This window comes from Eumetopias jubatus, unplaced genomic scaffold (assembly GCF_037043125.1).
Source record: "Eumetopias jubatus isolate StellerSeaLion01/CBP00866 unplaced genomic scaffold, mEumJub1_p1.0 scaffold_5, whole genome shotgun sequence".
NCBI classification, from domain to species: Eukaryota; Metazoa; Chordata; class Mammalia; order Carnivora; family Otariidae; genus Eumetopias; species Eumetopias jubatus.
The window spans coordinates 125,513,836-125,533,482 of record NW_028274811.1 but is presented as its reverse complement, the minus strand read 5'-3'; the positions used below and the strand labels follow the sequence as shown (position 1 = coordinate 125,533,482).

Here is a 19,647-nt window from a genome sequence, read left to right as displayed (position 1 = left end):
GGTGATTGTTACAGTGACTTTTTTTCTCAAAAAATAAAAGAGAATGTACGTACGGCATACTTTCTAATAGTATGTTCACAGAGGATTCTTGGAAGATTTTTCAAAAGTAGCAGTGTTTGCCCCATGTGATTTTTTTTTCCACTCTGGAATACCAAAATTAATGTGATTCCCTGGCTCTGTGGTGTCTCCTACCTAGAGTAGCTTTAAATGAAATCGGCCTATAGAGGCTTGTTCATAATTTCTTGATCTTTCACTTATTTCGTATTTCTATGAAGGAAAAAATATTTTAACGCTTACGGGTCTTACTTATGAAGTAAGGGAAAAGGTAGAGATGTGTGTTGAGTAAACCTAGGTTGCCCCAAGGGCATTATTGTTATAGCTTTCCCAAAGAGAAAGTGGTGCTTAAAAGAAGTAATTCCCAATCTTTACCTCCAGACTAAAACCTTGTAATGCGGATGAACTCTGAACTGAGACTCTTTGCATCTCATTTTCTCATTAGGTTTTATTACAGCCAACAAAACTTTCAGTGGTGTACCTTCTCAAGGGTACACCAGACTCCCATAATGTCTGCGCAAACTAAAATAATGACATGGTTTTTAACCAAGCCTTAGGGATTAGAAAAAAGGAAAAAAGAAAGGGCGGTAGGGCCTTCTCATCTTGATGCTATCCAAAGTGTGGTTTTTCTAGGCCTTTTTCTTGCCTATGTAAAAACAGAATTTAAAAACATAAATGCCACTTGGCTTGAAACTCCATTTAAAATCACTTAAAGATTTCTTTCTTTAGCGCTCTTAAAATCCAAGTCACTTCCACAAGAAATATGGACAAATTAGTCTTAAACCCATGGCTCAGATAGGACTTAGGGCAGTAAATAAATGCTCTCAAATGTACTCATGGTGTTAAGAAATGATATCTGCTCCATGCACCTAGGCCAGAGGCACCAACATAAAAAGAAAGAATTTTCTTTTAACACAGAAGGTTGAAAAGCATTTTGTTTCATACTTTTACATTACGCCATCCACTAATAAAGGCTATTTAATGTTTACTACATATCAAGCATAGGACTGGTTCTTGCCCTCAAAGAACTTATAATTCAGTTGAGAAGCCAAAGCTTAACATGATTTTAAAAAGACAGGATTAGCAGAAGACAGCGTGTAATTAAGTGTTAACCAATGTGGCCCAGATGCTAATTGACCGAGGAGATCACAGGAAGAGAAAAGATTCCTGAGGGCTGGGACTGTCAAGAGTATATATTTTCAATGAACTCTTAAAATTACACCAAATTTAAAAGTTGTTATGATTCATTAAACAAATGCTGCTCGTTTGTCATTTTAAATCATTTACATGATTCGCCATTGCTTTCCAACCAGTTGGGAAGGGCACACACAAAACGGTTAAGAAGGCAGGAGACAGGAGACAAGTCTTTAGACTCTCCCTGGGTTTGCTAATGAGGGAAAAAACACACCTTCCTGTCTGATGACAGACCCAAGAACTAAGCAGATTTTGCATGGAGAATACAAGATTTAACGGACAGGAACACAGAACTCTGGCTATAATTTTTGGTATGGGTTTTCGTTTCAAACTTTGTTCTTCATGCTAAACAAGTTCTAAGTTTCGGAGCTGAGTCAGGCTTAAAAATTTTTTTTTCCTTTTTAAAAATCTATTTCCACAATCTATTTTCCTTTCGAAGAAAAGTGGGCTAAAAGTGCAATGAGAATTTTCTAATTCCTAAAAACAATGGTGCGGGGACTGTGGGGGGTGGGAGATATTTAGCATCCTTTAAAATGGAAACATCTACCTGTACAGCAACTTATGTTTTGAAATCACAAACCTTCAAGTGTGCATTTACACTCTTGGGTCTTAAAATGCTTTCTACTTTATAGCTCAGCAAAGATCCTGGTCTCTGTGTGTTTCTTACCTTTTTAGTCTTTGTAATGCAGGCACTTTGAGCTAAATTAGATTTGTTATAAGAGGTTAAACTGCTAACACAGAGGCATGCCTCATCTTGTGTTTTGAGTAACTTTAGGCAAGTTTGCAGAATTGTAGTAAGCATTTCTTTTTCTCCATACTTGTTGCATTCTGGGTCTTCCCAAGAAATGTCAGTTATTTCCCCCAATTCTAAAAAGAGGGACTCTTTATAACAGTTGTACAACCAGGCAAAAGAGCACACTCTCGTGTTTCCTTCAGGGGAGGAAACCTGCAATAGTGTGAGATAATTAAATTTAGTCTTAGCAAAGTCTTCTTTGAAACGTTCTAATCAAGACTTCCAGCTTTCTGAGTATGTGTGTGAGCTTTATTTTGCAATTCTTCCTGGTCCCGGTTTTGCATTCCTAATGAAAGTGAACTGACAAAGCGTGAAAGTGGTCTAAGGAGCAAAACAAAGCCAGCAAGCATGCTTCTGGTGAGCCAAGATTAATCAATATTCCAGAAACCTCGGGTTTGCCCCCTCTTTCCCTGTGGTGTTTTCATTTTTCCCCACTCCCCCTTTCCCGGGCGCAGACTCCTCCCCTTTTCTTAAGTTGCCCTGATAGTAACTTGCAGTTTCAGAGAGCGCGTGCATGCCTTGCTCACGGGCGTTTGTTAGTCTGCGGTACCTGCGGCGGAATTCACCTTGTCATTGCCTGCGGTTCCGGCCACCCGTTACAAAATCGGAAAAGGTAAGTCTGATGTCCTGTATTCCTGCTGGGCTTCACTCCTCCTTGCCCTTCTCCACCAGTGTATTTTGTTTCGCCCCCGGAGGAGTAGCTAGAGTAAAAAGCTAGCCATTTTGGTAGATAAAGTCCACGTTAGTAATTTCATGTAACCAGCGCGTGGTGTGTATTTATGCCGTGTCCGCTCTTCATTTGGAGTTGAGTCATTTGGGCTGGATTGGGGGTAGATTGTGGTTCCAGAGATAGAAAAGAATCAAGGTTGAGCTGGTCTGTTTTAAAAAGTGACTGGAAAGGGAACCAGAGATTAGTGAAAAGAAAAAAAAAAATCTGGTCTCTCGTGTCACCCCTCCTTCCCTTCTCCCTAAACTTGTAATCTGCTGTGAAGTCTTAAGCAAGCTGTGGGTCGTATTGTCACTGACCCCAACCTGCAATTTTATTTAAAGGTCAAAACTGTTCAGACGAGTCTTTTTTTCCCCACTTGGATTTGCCAAAAGCTTCGGAGGAGTCTTTTGCTTCCCAGGGACCTCCCCCACAGCCGCCCGCGCTGGCTGCTTGCGTTGTCATATACACACGTCCACAGGCACCACGGATTTCTACTTGGATTGATCACGGGAAAGATTATGGATCACAAATCTTATAAAACAGGAGGAATCCTTTGATTTCTTCAAAACAACTGATTTCCACCCAGGAGAGATTGACTTAGATATATTTGAATAACCTAGGAGCACTTTAAAGAAACTAGAAACCACACACTGTAATGTTTGGAATGAAAATTGGATTCATCTCCTCTGTTCTAGAAATCCCAAATTTTGAAATACCCAGAAGTCACTGTTGGTTTCTTCAGAAAACTCCGATATGATTGCCACAAGGACAGATACTACTTTCTACTTGTAATAAAAATGGAAATGAATTACGATTTCAGATAACGTATAGATGGGCTTGGATATCTTTGCTTATCTCAGGAGAAGAAAATTAAAAAGTGACCCTGTAAAATAGTCAAATATATTTCCGAAGTCCTGTGCATATATTCTTTTCATGACCATATTTGTTAACTGATATTATCATGTTTTTTCCTTAATGAAGAAAATCGTTACTTTATTATATATAACAGAAAGCTCTGATGGTGAAATATCAATATCTTAATTCATTTTATCGACCTGGTTATGCCTTCACCATGTACACGACATAAGCCATCAAGTAATTATTGAGCGCTTCCTGTGCATTCAATTCAATTAGACATTTATTGAGGGTGAACATTGTGCAAAAAGCACTTGGCTAGGTTGGGGGGAGACGAGGGGGTGGGGGCTGCTCAGTCACACTCAGGGCTCTGATGAACCCTTTTATAGTCTCCTTGGAATGCGAAGGGCAAATTTTTTAAAATAGAACACACAATTCTGCAGGTATATTCTTTATTTATTACTCGTATAGTCTGAATTTAGGCACATCTCTCACACGTGGTCCAGTAAAATATGCACATCCCCGCCTTGAAAGCTGGCATCGCGGCTCGCTAGCCCTTGATTCCTGCTGAGATTATGCAGTGTGCCAACAGCTTGCCCTGCTGTGGGGCAGCTCTCATTTCTCACCCCTGCAGGCTGTAACTCTCGTCTCTTTTCTCCTCATTCTAGTTGTGTTCTCCAACACCAAAGAGGTCTTGGCTTTCCGGGGGTGATTCCGAGACACCGAAGTGCAAAGAAGAGACTCTCCCTCTCCTAGAGAAGTAAAATATGACTAAAAGCAATGAAGAAGAGCCCAGGATGGGGGGCAGGATGGAGAGGTTCCAGCGAGGAGTTCGTAAGCGCACACTCTTGGCCAAGAGGAAAGTGCAGAACCTCACAAAGGAGGATGTTAAAAGTTACCTATTTCGGAATGCTTTTGTGCTGCTCACTGTCACTGCAGTCATTGTGGGTAAGTCATTTGATAACAACCAAAAAAAAAGGATCTTGTTTCTCTGGGGCATCTGGCTGCCTGAGCATATTATCAGATAGACTGATTGTAGGTATTCAAAATAATTGTCCAGGCTTTCATCTGAACTGGAAGATTTTTTTCTCCCATTAAATGACAGTCTGTTGGCATGTTTGGAGCAATATATGGTAAACACATGGGAATCTGAAAGAAGCATCATTAGGCATTATGCAAATCAATTGATTGTGTGGAGAAGAGAAACAAATCAAATGTTTTTCCATCTCCTGTAAGGATGAAAGAGTGATAATTTAATCACTAGGCCTGAGCAGTTAAATAACAATAAAAACAAGCATGCCTGCTAGATTTGGCCAAAATGTAATCATTATAGGATGTCACTTTCACTTAAAACTAATTTATACAATTAGTACACCCAAAATGAGGTACAGGTTCCTAATAGTAATTATCTTCTAACTGACCTGAAGCTGAGTATCATGCCTGGAGGGAGAGGCTGAATCTTTTATGTGTTTGCACTCCCCTATCCAGTGACTAGAAAGAGTAAATTGAGAAAAATGTTGACACGGATCTTTTTCATTCATTTCTGGCCATAAATAGCTGTCCCTTTTCTGAAACTTTTCAGCCTCTTACAAATGTAGCATTGTTAACAGCAATCTGTACTAATAAAACATTGTTTTTGTTTGATTTATTGATATCTAAAATTACTGCTTATTACTTACGGGTGTCATTGATCCTACTTTAAAATAGAGCTGAAGGAACTACTTACTTGGAATCTTCGACTGAACCAGTATAGATATCCTTAGGCTGGTAAACATATAAGCCAAGGCCATGTTGTAAAAACTGCCTAACTCAAATTTCTACTATGTGGCCCAAAAGGGGGAGGGGGCATTTGTGTACAGATTTAATACCTTGGAGTTTGCCAAGATCTCCATCAAATATAAGGAGGTAATGACACTAAAAACAAATAAAGTTTTGTAGCTTGGAAATATAATTAGAACTTGATCCAAAAAAATAGGATTCTTAAATTGTAGACAAATAGGAATACAGCAGGAGAATAGTTTGTCACAAGAATTTAGATATATTCCATTTCAACATCTTTTGCTCCTGTTAGTAATTGTTGGTGATTAATGACTGTTCAACTAATTTTAGAGATGTTCAAAGAAAAAAGGTCCTGATAGACTCAGGGAAGCAATGGCTTTCTTTAGTAGGTTCCCAGGTTTGTTGTGGTTTTGTGTTTTTAAAAGATTTTATTTATTTATTTGAGAGAGAGAGAGCACAAGCAGGGGGAGGAGCAGAGGGAGAAGCAGGCTCCCCACTGAGCAGGGAGCCCAGACTCAAGGCCCTATCCCAAGATCCTGGGATCGTGACCTAAGCCAAAGGCAGATGCTTAACTGACTGAGCCACCCAGGCACCCCAGATTCCCAGATTTAAATACATTCCTGGGAGAAGTATTTCAGTGCTGTGTCATTGTCTTGGAAGTTCATGTAAAATGCCTGAATGACAGTCATCAAGCCAAACAGTAGCTGCCAAATAATAATAGTGAACATTTATATAGTACTATTCCAACTACTTTCTAGGTGTTTTGCCTCTATTAGCTTACTTAATCCTCAAACAAGCCTATGAGTGAGTGGGTAGGTATGATTGGTATGATCTTTATTTTATAGATGGGAATATTGAGCATGAAGAGATCAAGCACCTTGCCCAGAGTCATGCAGATAGTAAATGCTAGAGCTGAAAGTCAGACTCAGGCTATCCAGGCCAGAGGCCATTCTCTTAACCACTTTGCCATCCCGCCTTCCTGCTCTGTGAACTAGTTGGTGTCTTGTGAGAAATGCCAGGAAGAGAAATGCTGCTCTGACTTGGTAGAGGCCAATTAGCAAACAATGCTAGATGCATTCACATCGCATTGTCATTTTACTATATGACTTACCCAGTTAAATCAGCAGAAAACTTACAATTCTCCTACAAATGATTAAGCCACAAACCTCTCATTTATTTAACAAATACTCATTTATTCAGCAATCTTACACCCTTAATAATAGAGCTCAGTGATACTGGAGTATGTTTGGAAAAGATGCAGAAACACTTAATCAAAATGGTGTTCTAAACACAAGAAGAGTTCGACTTCTAGAACAGAAATGTTTCAGTTAAAGAAGAGAGGAATGGAAAGTAATAAAACCTACACATGGGAGGCAGACTGATGGAGAAGCAAGTTCCTAAGCGATTACAAAGACAAATCTCCACTAGAAGGAAGATAATGCCAGGATTTAATAGTCCATTTTCTCTATGAGTTCTGGGATCATTTCCTAGCCCCGTGAGGACTTTCCTAACATTTGTGAGAACTGCAATGAGTTGGCTGAGCTGGGGTAGATAACTTGGCAGGATGTCCTCATGGTTGGCTTTACTGATGGAAACTGAAGAGGTAGAAGTTACAAGAAGAAGGCACTAACAAAGAAACACATAAAAAGAGCTCATTGACAGTCAGACCACTGAGTCTCCACTGAAGACTTGGAAAGGCAAATAGACTACTTAGTAGCAAACAGACTAAGGAAAGAAGGAAGAATCCTTCAGTTATCTCTTGGTGTGTCTTCCAGTGAGGGCCCAGTGGAAACAAAGGCACCATTTAGCTTGTCACTGGGTACCATGTCTACATCAGCCCTAAAAGAATAATAAGAACATGTCTGGGCTTCAGCTCTCTAATCCGTTTGCTGCAGCATAGGAAAAAACTGGGAAGATGCTAGTAAGGAAGAAGAAAAGTTATTTTCTCCAAAGAGGAGGTGAGAAGAACCAAATTCTTAGGTTTTAATCACTTTTAATAAAAAAAAGACCTAATGTCTAATGTCCTTTGTAAGCCATGTCAAAGTCTGAATGTGCCATGCTCTGACAAAGCGACGTAATGGGTGCAAATTAGCAACCTACGAGCATGCATTGCCAAGTGTTAAGTCCCTTTAAGAGGGTTCATTATTAAAGCATGAGATAAAGTGTCTCCCAGGGCTGTTGCAGACATCTGTCTGACAAAAACCACATTGAGGAGAGTGGTTACTATCTTTCTCCCTCCAGGAGGCACTTTCTCATTTCAAACTGTGGTAAGTGGGATGAGAGTGACCTCAGACACCTTGCTGAAAGAAAGGGAGAGTCCTTTGTTGTGTTCAAGTCACAGAATGCCCATCTTTCCGTGTCCAGGGAACGAATAGCACAATAAAAATGAAATCTCAGGCTAAAAATTTTTTGAAGAAATGGGTCATAAGATCAGCTGCAAGGGGAAGGAAACTAAATAGCATTGCGTAGACTTGGAGGGTGGTTTTACTTGAGGGAATTCCTGAACACAGCAACCAGCACCTTTCTCTGCTGTTTGTCTACACACACACACACACACACACACACACACACACACACACACATACCTTTTATGTTTGGGTTGTCCTTTATATGGGTTTGAGAATAATTGGTGACTTTTCAGAAAAGAAAACGTACTGGCTAAATGTGTATAAAGCATTTCCCATCATTCCCTAATACTTTTCAGCAATGAATGTAAATTGTACTATAATTCAATGCAATTCAGCAGTATTTCTGAAGGATATATAAGAAACTGGTCATTGTGGCTGCCTCTGGGATGGGAGCTGGGTGTCTAATAATAGAAGAGAAGGAATATTACTTTCCTTTAAATAAGTTTTTGTATGGTTTGAATGCACATTCACATATTATCCACTATTATCTATTGTTTGCTAAATAAATGTGTGGTTTTGTTTAAAGATTCAGTGCTATTCAGCAATTTAACAAATACTGAATGTTGGGTATCTGGCCTGTGCTATGCAATGGGGAGTCTCTGCCCTCAGGTCATTTAGTAGGGGAGATGGATAAAATGAGATGACAAAGGAATAGACAAGGTTCAGAGGCAGTAACAGGGAGTTTTTAAATTATCTCTAAACATTTTTTAAGTGAGATCGTATTATCCATACTGTTCTATATAATATATGATTTTTGTGTTGATACTTTAGAGGTTCTACTTTCTTATTAACACCCGTGGGGGTTGGGGGGCACCTGGGTGGCTCAGTCGGTTAAGCGTCTGCCTTCTGCTTGGGTCCTGGTCCCGGGGTCCTGGGGTCGAGCCCTGCACTGGGTTCCTTGCTCAGCAGAGAGCCTGCTTCTCCATCTCCCTCTGTCCCCCAACTCATGAGCTCTCTCTCACCCTCTCTCTAGTTCAAATAAATTAATAAAATCTAAAAAAAAAAAAACAATGTGGGTCCTAGATGTATCACGTGGGGAAAAAAAGAGTGTGGCTTTTGATGAAGGATAGACATGGATTTATATGCCAACTGTATGATTTAATAGCTGTATGATCCTAGAGGATGCATTTAACTGCTCTGAGCCTCGGTCCCCTCATCTCCCATTACACGTATTATATACATTGCAAACACTTACACTGTGTGCCAAACACTGTTGTAAATGTTGTTAACACATTAGTTTTATTTAATTCTCAAAACAAGCCAGGGAGGGAGGTATCCTTATTGTCATTTCACAGATAAGGAAACAGCTCAGAGACTTCTCCCACAGCTGATGCATATTCACCGGAATTCAGATCCACCAATCTGGCCCTATGTTTACACTCATCCACTCTTCTGAGTGCTGGTCCCTGCCCTCGGGACATGTCCCTTCTTGTTTTATGACATCGATTAGCTAAGGGTGTGCACTGACCCAAAGACAGGAGTGACGGAAAGGAGGGGTGAAATTGAGACCTCAGTACCCGAGGCACTCCTGCGTCCCGACCATTGCTTGCCTGTGAGCATTAGCAGAAGAGCTGGACTGCAGGCCTTTGCTCCGGTTTCTGACTTGGGTGACTGCAGGTGCTGGTGCTACCAGTAAGGGTAGAATACAGGAAGAAGATTGGGGCAAGAATGGGAGGGGGGACTTCGGTTTTTTGGACGTGTTGATTTTGAGATGCAAATGCCACAACAGAGATACAGTGCAAGAAGCTCGCTATACAGGGAGATTCTGAAGGTATTTTGATGTTGAGACTGAACCAGGACAGGTTCTGTCTTTGAGGGTTAAATGAATAATGATCATTGAAGTGGGTTGTCCTCCTGCATAAGCTACTGTGTAAGTGAGATCTTCTCAGAACACTGTTAACTCCTGGGCCCTTCTCTATGAATAAAGTGAGTATCTCTCAGAGAGGCCGTAGTGGTATTCTGTGCCTTGCACACATACACACTCTCTAGCTGAGTCAGTTAGTTCAGTCAAACATGTTTAGTGATGTGGTTAACCATCAGCTGCCACACTGAAGTGACTGGTAATGGGACCAAAGGGGCCGACGGCTGGAGTTAGCGGTGCGGGCACCATGTGGCCCCCGTGCAGGTAGCCTCTCTGCTTACCAGGAGACAGGCATCTCCACCCAGTTGAACAGCAGGAATCCAAAGAATGGTGAAAGATTTCCGGGCTGGGATTTATGGTTTCGTCAACACTTCCTGGAAATGAGAAGAGAGAGAGGGAGCTTCAGGAAGCTACGAGGAAAGGGGGCTTCTGGAGTAGGTCCTCCCCCGGTGCTATAGAGCTCAGCTCCTCCCAGAGGCTCCTGGGGACAGAGGGCTGGGAGGGAAGGGGCTAGGCCTTATGAGCTCAGAAGCCATGGATTCACCATGCCCTGCTCGGGAGAAGGGACACAAAGGTAGGGTGTAGGGACTAGTGATTTTCGTCTGCTTTGTCTTCTCCCCCAGGGAGCAGAAATACAGAAAAATTGTCAGGGACAGCAATAATAACTACCTGACATGTGCTCACAGCCCACTTGGATCCTGGCCCTCAATTTCATTCTTGAAAAAGCATTCCAGGGAGCTGCCTCCTATCGTGGGGATGTAGTCCAGGACCGTATAGGGGAGTGGATCAGGGCTATGGAGTCTGGAGTCTGACACTTGTAGGTTTCTGTCCCATTTCTGGAACTGAGCCTCTGTTCCTTCATGTATAAAATAGAATAATTGTAACACCTCTCTGCCAAGATTTATATCCCAGCTCCGCTACATACAACCATGTAAACTTTAATAATTTCCTTAAGGGCTGGGCAGGTAGAATATCCACAGAAACTGTACACCCCTCATCTTCCACTTGCGTCTTTGCTGGGGCACCAAGTGCAAATACACACTGATTTGATGACGCTATCTGCTAGAGACCTGAGAGCCAGGGGTGCGAGGAAAGGGAGAAGATGACCACCCGGTTGAGGTCTAGGAGAAGTGGCTTCTACTTCCTCGGCTAGAGAAGAGAGCCAAGAAGACTTGTAGGAAGAGATTAGGTGGTTGTAAAGCGCTTTGAGAGGCAGAGATGAAAGGCTTAGAGTAAGGGATACTGTCATTATCTGTCCCTCCCCCACCTGGCCTCCTGAGCCCAAGCAGAAAGGAATCCCTGGGCCCAGCCCTTACCACAAGACAGACTGCTCAGTGGAGGGTGTGCCTGACAGTAGATGTCTCGGGCAAGGAGAGCTGCTGAGAAAATGTTTTCAATAAATGTTTTAACCTACTCAACCGTGCATTTTTGTTCTTACCACTTGGGACCAATCTGCTAGTTCACCACCTCCCTGGTTTCTCCCTTTGCTCCAGCGTTTTGGGATCTACTGCCCATTACCTGCCATCCCTATCAGAGTTGGGTTGGGCTAGTTGAGGGGTTCTGGAAACCTGGGAGGAGTGTTGCTGGTTCCTAAGAGAGTTGGTATGGGGTAAGAGGGCTTGATGTCATTCGAAGATTATCTCTGGATTTTACTTTGCTGTTTTCTTCCTGTTTGTTCAGGTAATGAGAAAACTGAGCAGGCACTTCAAATTTGTTTCTCTTTTAAGTAGGTTATCAAATAAGCAGGTGTGTTCGGAACCATTACCTGCAGTAATAATACCTTCCATTGTTGCGGTGCTCCAGTTTACAAAGCGTTTGCCCAGTGCACTCTCTAGCAATGCGAGTCCAGGGCCCAGTCAGTCCTCCTTCCGAGCAGTATCTGCACATGTCCGGAACACAGCTGAGAAAGCACTAAGAGTCTAAAGGTCCTGGTTACGGACCCAGCTCTGCTATCAACTCACTCACTTTACGATTCAGGACAAATCTCTGGGCCTCAGATTTCCTCGTCAGCAAATCATGTTTTGACTAATGTCTGCTTCCCACTTCAAAATTCCATCATTTAACGTCTGCTCTGCCTTCCTCTAAAGCAGAATGTATGGAGTAAAACACGCCATGTTTTCTTTCCACTCCTTGACGCTGTACAATTGCAGGGACCTCTATTCCATACCGTTGATCTCCCGACCGGTTCTAGCCAGTCTCTCCCATCCACAAGCAGCCCCCTTCTCTCCCACTAGATTCTTGAGGGCCATCATGTTCCTGCACTCTGGGTGGGATAACCAGGTTGGAGCCCACAGGTGAGGCAGGCCTCTGCTGAAGGCTCCTCTGCCCTGCAGTCTTCTGCCCATCCTTCATAAATCAGAGGAGAAAGGTGGCGAGTCTCTGTTTTTGCTGTAGAACCAAGAAGGCAGGGAAGAGCCTACATTTTCTGGAAAAGGCAACTGGAATTTAAGCCCTGTCTTGTCCAAGTTGTGCATTCCAGGTGTTGGAGCGCTTGATATTTATGGAACACTGGGGTGCTATCATTCATCAACTATTTGGTCTGGTAGCTGGGTGAGCTGTATCATTGCTGTGAGGTGAGGAAACACACAGAGCACTTGAGGCCTTGAAGTGTAGCCATGTGTGTGCCGATATAAAAAGGAAGAGTTTTAGGTCAAGCTTCAGGGTTATCAAAGTTGCCCAGCGCTTGCTCCCTAACCCAAGAATATTTCCATCACTGTGCCCAGTCAAGAGAGGTCCTCGGGTGGTTTTGAAACCAAAAAGAGAAGAATAAAAGCCCCCACACTAGATAAAGGAAGATATTCCCTGGATGAATTAAGACAAGAGGGGGAAAGGCATTCTTTTTTTCACGCTGTGTATTGTCTCAAAGATTCAAAGGTAAATATAGGAGCAGTGAGTTAAAACGCACTCTTAAGTTTTGAATTTCAAGACCGAGTCTCTGTCTCCAGAAAGGGCACCTCCATTCTTCTTGTACCCAAAGAGACTCTCCAGTTCTCCAACAATGATTCCAGGTCACAGCCCGCTTCTGCTTCCCAGAGAGAAAACAATAGGCTATTAGCGAGAGACTTTCTATTCAGAATCTTGTAAGATGAAGCTCATCTGTCCCTAATGAGAGATGGACAATTGCTGCCCTTCTCATCCTTTTAGACACATTGCATCCCTGGAAATTTCATCTTTAAAGCAAGTAAGGCAAAACCCCAGGGATCCGTGTGCTTGCTGCTGCCTTCAACTTGTTGTTGAATGTGAATGATGAATAGAGAAGGAAATTCTGAGTCTTTTAACAGACTGCCAATGACCAGAGCTCTCTTCTTTTTTTATTTGTTTACTTTTGTCCTCTTGGATTTGCTTTTTTAAGGCAAATGAAATAGCCATATAAAAAAGCTGAGATTCCAGGGACGCCGCAGTGGCTCAGTCAGGTAAGGATCTGCTTTGGACTCAGGTCAGGATCCCAGGGTCCCGGGATCAAGTCCCGCATCGGGTTCCCTGCTCGGCAGGGTCTGCTTCTCCCTCTGCCTGCCATTCCCCCTGCTTGTGCTCGCTCTCTCCTTCACTCTCTCTCTTGCTGACAAATAAATAAGGAAAATCTTAAAAAAAAAAAAAAAGCTGAAATTCCATAGACTTCTATTTGCTTTTTTAAGGCAAATGAAATAGTCATATAAAGAAGCTGAGATTCCATAGACTTCCCAGGGCCTTGTCAGTTCTGCCGTTGCATTGCTTTGCTCAGTATGATGGATGATCAAAGAGTGTATTACCTTTGCCTAGTGGTTCACAGGGTGACTTTGCAGCTTTGGTGCACTCGTTACTCCAAGGGCTAATGTGGAAGCAGACGCGATCCTATAATGACTGAGTTCAAAGTTTTTTCAGATTCACTTCCTTGTCTCCAGAAAAAAGAGAACTGTTAGGTCAGAAAGTGCTCCACTTACTAGAAATCTGAGCACAAATAGTGACTTTCCTCTCCATGGCCCAAATTAAGTAAACCCATTGTTAAAACAAATTAAAGCAAGATTGAGGAGACACTAACCCAGACCCAAAGTGACTTTTTAGAAAGATCCAAGCATCTAGCAGAAATAACGTAGATTGGAATTCAGTCAGATTTTTTTTTTTAAGTTTCGTTTTTATTTATTTAACTAATCTCTACACGCAACATGGGGCTCAAACTCATGACCCAGAGATCAAGAGTCACATGCTTCTCGGACTGAGCCAGCCAGGCATGCTGAATTCAGTCAGATTAAAAAAAAGAAAAAAAAAGTGAGCCAATTTTTTTGCTTATTTATTTTGTTATTTTATTTATGAAATACATTTACATTGCCCAAAATAAAAAAGTACAAAAAGATATAAATACTTTGTTATCAGTTTCTTGTGTGCCTTTAGAATTATTTTATGAGTATAAAAATAAGTACGTATCTATCCCTTTTTTGCCTTTTGTATACAAATGCTGGCATAATATATATAGCCTGCTTTACATCTTACTTTTTTAACTGTACAATATACCTTGGATATCGTGCCTTATTCGCGCATAAAAAGCCTCCTCCTTCTCTCTTGGGGGTGCATTAGATGGGTGTACCATCACCTATTTAAGCAATTCCCAATGAATGGGCACTTACATGATTTCCAACTTTTAGATATATTTGTTAAATGGTACAATGAATAATCCTGTACAAAAGTTATTTCCCCCAGGTAAAGTGTATCTGTGGGAAACATCCCCAGAATTGACACTGCACTTACAGTTTCTACTCAGTCATAACACTATTTTATTTTTTACCAGAAAGGAATGCACCAGGTGCTAATGATTTTAGTATAGAATATTTTTTAAATGACCATGGATTGGACATTTGAAAGACCTATAGGATTATTTGCAAATTTAATTGCCACTTCACATAGCCTATGTTAGTGCAGTTTTAGGCAGAAAGCACAGGCTTTTCAGAACTCCTAGGGTTCTTTTTTTTTAAGATTTTATTTATTTATTTGACAGGGACACAGTGAGAGAGGGAACACAAGCAGGAGGAGTGGGAGAGGGAGAAGCAGGCTTCCCGCTGAGCAAGGAGCCCGATGCAGGACTCGATGCGGGGCTCAATCCCAGGACCCTGGGATCATAACCTGAGCCTAAGGCAGACACTTAACGACTGAACCACCCAGGCGCCCCTCCTAGGGTCCTTCTGATAGATTTGTCTTCTCTGAGTTGCTTGCCATGTGGATTTGTCTGCATCAGTCACCCAGGGCTGGTTTCCCCTGGGCACCACTGGTAGAACAAGGCTGGAGCAGGTATTTCCCACCTCCAGCAACAGGAAATACCAAAGGACAAAAGAATGAGCCAAGCCAGGGCCCAAATCTCTGTAGGATGTGGGAACAGAGGAGTGGGGGAGGGTTGAAAGGTTGCCTCCCACAAAGTAGCTTCTCTCCAGGAAATGCCTGGAAGTTTGGGGTGAAACCAAAGACAGGGAGCAGCAGACCCTGAGCAGGTAAAGTCACCATTACACCCTTGCCCTTCTTGTAAAAATAAACCAATGGAACTTTATGCCCCCCGGTTCATCAGGCTTGCTTGAGACGGACTTATGACTTCTCCAGCTTGGGCTACACGCTAGCCCAGTTCTAAAATAGAAACTTCTATTTGATCTCTCAAATAATTATTTATTGTCTACCTGTCATAATAACTATAATGGCCAAGTTGACAAAGCATTTTTTGACGTGTTAAAAAATGCTTTCCTACACCTTATCAAGGACTTTAGAATTCATGAGAAGAAACAAGATACATTCATAATATAGCAGCTAAGATTTATAATGCTTTCAGTTTACATGGTTCTTTTAAACTCAGAAACTTTCACCGAGAATATTAAAGTTCAAGAAGATTTTAGATACTGCCTGTTCTGATTTATCCCTCCCATGTTGCGGACCACAAAAAAAAAAAAAAGGGTCCAAAGAGATGACATGATTTGAAAACTAAACTGTGGAAATGGGCAGACCTCAGTTTGCAACCCCATTCTGCCAACATCAGTCACTGGCCCTGTCTCCTAGAACAAGAGGCTTCCTCTTTCAAGGGTTCAGTCTCCTCCTCTATAAGAGGGCAATATTAAATCCTGCATGTTTGATATGAAGATTCAATCTTTTAAGTCAAGTACCCACCAGCATCATTTACTGGCAACGTCAGACCCAGACCTCATCTCTGAAATCTCAGTCCATGATCTTTCTAGAGCCTCACACTGGCTCTCCTTCATATTCAAAAAAAATCAAGCTTTGTGGAAGAAACAGGAATCAGGAGCTATCACTCCTGGTTTGTGAATCTAAAAACCTAAGCTGTATGAGAAATCGAGGTTCAGTTGAGACCCAGTTTCACAGATCACGAGAGAGAAATTACGGTTTGGAGGAAGGGGTGTTCCTGAGGGTTACCCACTGGGCTCACAGAACACAGTGGGAAACGGGATTTACTGTGAAGCACAGAGCAAAGCGATTCCTCCAAATTCCTCCATTCGGTAAAAGTGTGCAGCACGGTGGAGAGGGGGGGTGGCCAGGACCTGCCGGGTGTGGATCATCTGAAAGAGAACTAAGCCATGCTGCTTGTTCATTCATTCAGCAGTACACTGAGCACCTACTATGTGTCAGGCACTGTTTCAAGGGCTTATCAGAACAAAAACAAATACCTCAGGAAAGAAAAATCTGGATCTCTTGGAGCATGTATTTGAGGAGGCAGAGACAACAATAAACAGCAAGCACACGAAATTAGAAAATTATATTGCGTTTTGGAAAGTGATAAGAACTCCTGAAACAAAGCCAGCCAAGGGAGAAGGAAGTTCAGGGTAGGTTGCAATAAGAAGCTGACATTGGAATGAAGTCTGGAAGTAAACATGGGAACCCCTGCGAAGAGTGTCCCAGGCAGGAAGCAGAGCCAGCACCAGGCCCATAAAGCGGGATCATGTCTGATGGTGGAGCAAAAACCAGGAGGCAAATGTTGAAACAGGGTGGGTGGAGGGGTGGGGGGTGAGTTCTGAATACGGTGAAGCTGGGGAAGCAGGCCAGGGGCAGCCATCACAAGGCTTTGGGCTTTTACCCCACGTGATGTAGGGAGCCATGAGGGGACAGAGAGGAACAACGCTCTCTGGCTTGGGTTTTGGAAATACCTCTGGGTAGTATGTCAGGGGGAGGCTGTAGGACAGCAAAGCAGAAGCAGGGAGACCAGTTGGAAGGCTATGCGATAGGCCCAGGCAAGAAGGAGGGTGATGTGTGAGTCTTGGAGCATTCTTCCTTTATAAATTAGGAAGAAAAAAAAAATGAGGCCTAAGAAAGATCACATTAAGAGTTAAAGGCAGGGCTAGGACTACAATCGCAACGTCATTCATTCACCAAACATCTATAGAGCATCTTCTCTATGCATGTGTTTACACCACAGGAGAAGCCCTTGATAAAGAGGCCAAAAGACGTTTACACGTTGGACAGCCCCTAACCGCCCAGGGCAGCTCACTTGTGTGTGGGTGGGACCCGTGACTTGCTTCCAACCAATAGAACGTGGCAAAAGTGGTGGATTCATTCCTGTGCTTTTGTTGCCTCATACATTGATCATTGTAGCCTTGAGACAAAGTAGTGCTGGTCTTTTGTTGTTGTTATTGTTGCTACATAAATGAAAAGATCCTACCTGGGAAATAGTAGTATTTTGTCACATAAAACCAGTGTGTGCTATCAACAGAAATTTTGAAATCATTATTTTCCTCGTGCCATCTTGCATATGAGTGAACAGCATCGGTACCCTTTCTGGCTAAAGATCTGCAGGCCAAGCTTATTCTGGGTAGGAGTTTGAATGTCCACTGACTGGTTTGCAGGGTCAATGTTAGAAGAGCTCATTGGCTCATCCTGGGTGGACATTTGGTAGTTTTCATAGGGTGGCCTCAAAATGAAAAATCTTCAAGATCGGTGCCACTATTACTTTTAGATTCCCTTTGGGCATTTGAGCTCTTTGGGAGCAACCTGTCTTTTTCCTGGAGAATTTTGTATGGTGAGCAGTAATTCTAGAAAGCTTTGGTCTGCCAATCTGTTCGTGACAGTTTGGAGATAGGGTGGGGGAACTTGAGTAAAATTTTACTGTTTCAAACTCCAATGTTTATCAAAAGTTAAAAGTTGCATCAGTCCAAATTTTACTTCCAATTATGCCTCATTTTTCTACTCTTACATATTTTCTGGCTTCTTAATATTTTCATTAATTTTATCAGATTAAATATGGGCCAAATTCTTAAAAGATGTCTTTGGCTTTTAACTTGCTATTCGTGCCTGGCTTTCAAAAGGAAGCCTGTGGTGATGTGTTCTTTCTGAGGCTCTAGTATGCACATTGCCTCTTAGTTTAGAAAAGCGAAGTGATATTTAATCTTCCAAAGAAGTGTTTGTGGTATAGACCCTCTAGGGGAAACAGTGAACCCCTGAAGGACTCACTTCTTGAGCTCTTTGTATTAGGAGAACATCTTTAAACAAAAATGCATCTTTGTTTATCAAATTCAGCCAGCACAGTTCATTTTGATCACCTCCAACGTTCCAGTTAAGATATTTCCTAGATTCCAAAAATCCGGTAAAATACCAAAACAGGAATGATAGAAGACTGTTGACTGAGAATGAGCAATCCGAATTGAACTGTGACATCCGTGTATTATATAATGTCGCCAAACTACAAAGTGTACTTCAGCTGTAACAAATCCCATGGGGAGGTTATTTTGATTTTTATCGTTGTTTTTGCAGAGTAATCAATAATAAAGGATCTGTTCTCTTGCATTAAAGATCTGGTGGCCATCAAGGTTTTTATTAGCTCTGGGAACCTCAGTCAATGCAATTCAAGGACGTACAGAGGCCGTGAGGGAGCAGCTTTAGCACACTGAAGAAGGCCAGCCCCCCGCCCTGTTGCCTCTAACTGGTCGGAAGGGCAGAGAGTAGAGGCCTCTGAGAAATCTGTGCGTCAGGATGTGAGGATGTTTCAGGGAAGACTCGTTTCATCGCTGGGCTGCATAATCAGAAACCTGAACTGCTTACCCCAAAAAAGCAGTCTTCGCATTCAGAGCCCTTGCTCCTCTTGATTTGACAGCCGGCTGACCTTACCACCCTGGCCTCACCTCTAATGCTGCCTGGCAGAGCAAAAGCCAAAAAAAAAAAAAAAAAAAGTCTTTTGTTTATTCATTCAACAAATGAAGTGAAAAAAGCTGGATGTTGACTTCATTAAGTAACACCAACAAAATCTTTGCCCACCTCAGGCTCTATGTTAGTTAAACTAATTCGAAATGGAACAAAAAGGTAGGTGAAATAAACTTGCGTCCTAAACTTAGGCTCTTTAAATTAGTACCATGACTGTTGAGAGGCCAGGAGTACAGCAGAGTAGGTGAGGGTCCAGGCTCTGGAGCTGGAGAGCCTGGGTGTGAAGCCCACCTCAGCCATTCCCCTGGCATTGGGGAAGAAGCTTGACCCCTCTCTGCATTGACCGTGGCCCCAACCTGTACTGGCTGTGAGGTTTTGGCAATTCACCTACCCTCTCGATGACTCCAGTTCTTCATCTGTGAGGTGTAGGTAATACTGTTCCTGGCCTCTGTGGTTCTGCAATGTGCTCGTGAGGGCTCAGCATCTTGCATGTACTCGATGACTGCAAGCTATTGTCATTAAACATGGGAGCCTGAAACATGTTTTCACTTCATGTCCTTTCCAGCTTTGTTACTGATGGTTTCCAAGGATTACGATGTATGAAGTGGGGTGAAGAGGCAAGCTATTTTAATTAATAAGTTTTATGTAAGTTGAGTTAAATCATTCCACCAAAAGGGATTTGGTGGATTCATTTTAAACAGTGATCTAGTACTATGATAACCATATTGGGACCTACTATGGGTTTCAGCATGGACTGGGTGCCTCTGAGACATCGCTAGCAGATCCAAGATTATTACTCAAGTGCTTCCAGAGTTCAGGAAGTAGGAATGCTAAAGACCCAGGAGCCAGGTTGATTTGAGAACTGTCCTCAGGCCCTGGCTACAAGGATAGGTCTGTG

General features: G+C 42.4%; 1 protein-coding gene across 1 annotated transcript in view; it reads left to right on the top strand.

Moving 5' to 3' along the window:
• Positions 1-2,563: 2,563 nt before the first annotated feature.
• SLC1A3 (solute carrier family 1 member 3) overlaps positions 2,564-19,647 on the top strand; it is a 77,104-nt gene continuing 60,020 nt past the window's right edge. Inside the window, exons 1-2 of the mRNA XM_028098100.2 lie at positions 2,564-2,654; positions 4,274-4,553. Of these exons, the coding sequence (XP_027953901.1) occupies positions 4,373-4,553 (181 nt within the window). The 5' untranslated portion in view covers positions 2,564-2,654; positions 4,274-4,372. The remainder of the gene's footprint in view (positions 2,655-4,273; positions 4,554-19,647) is intronic.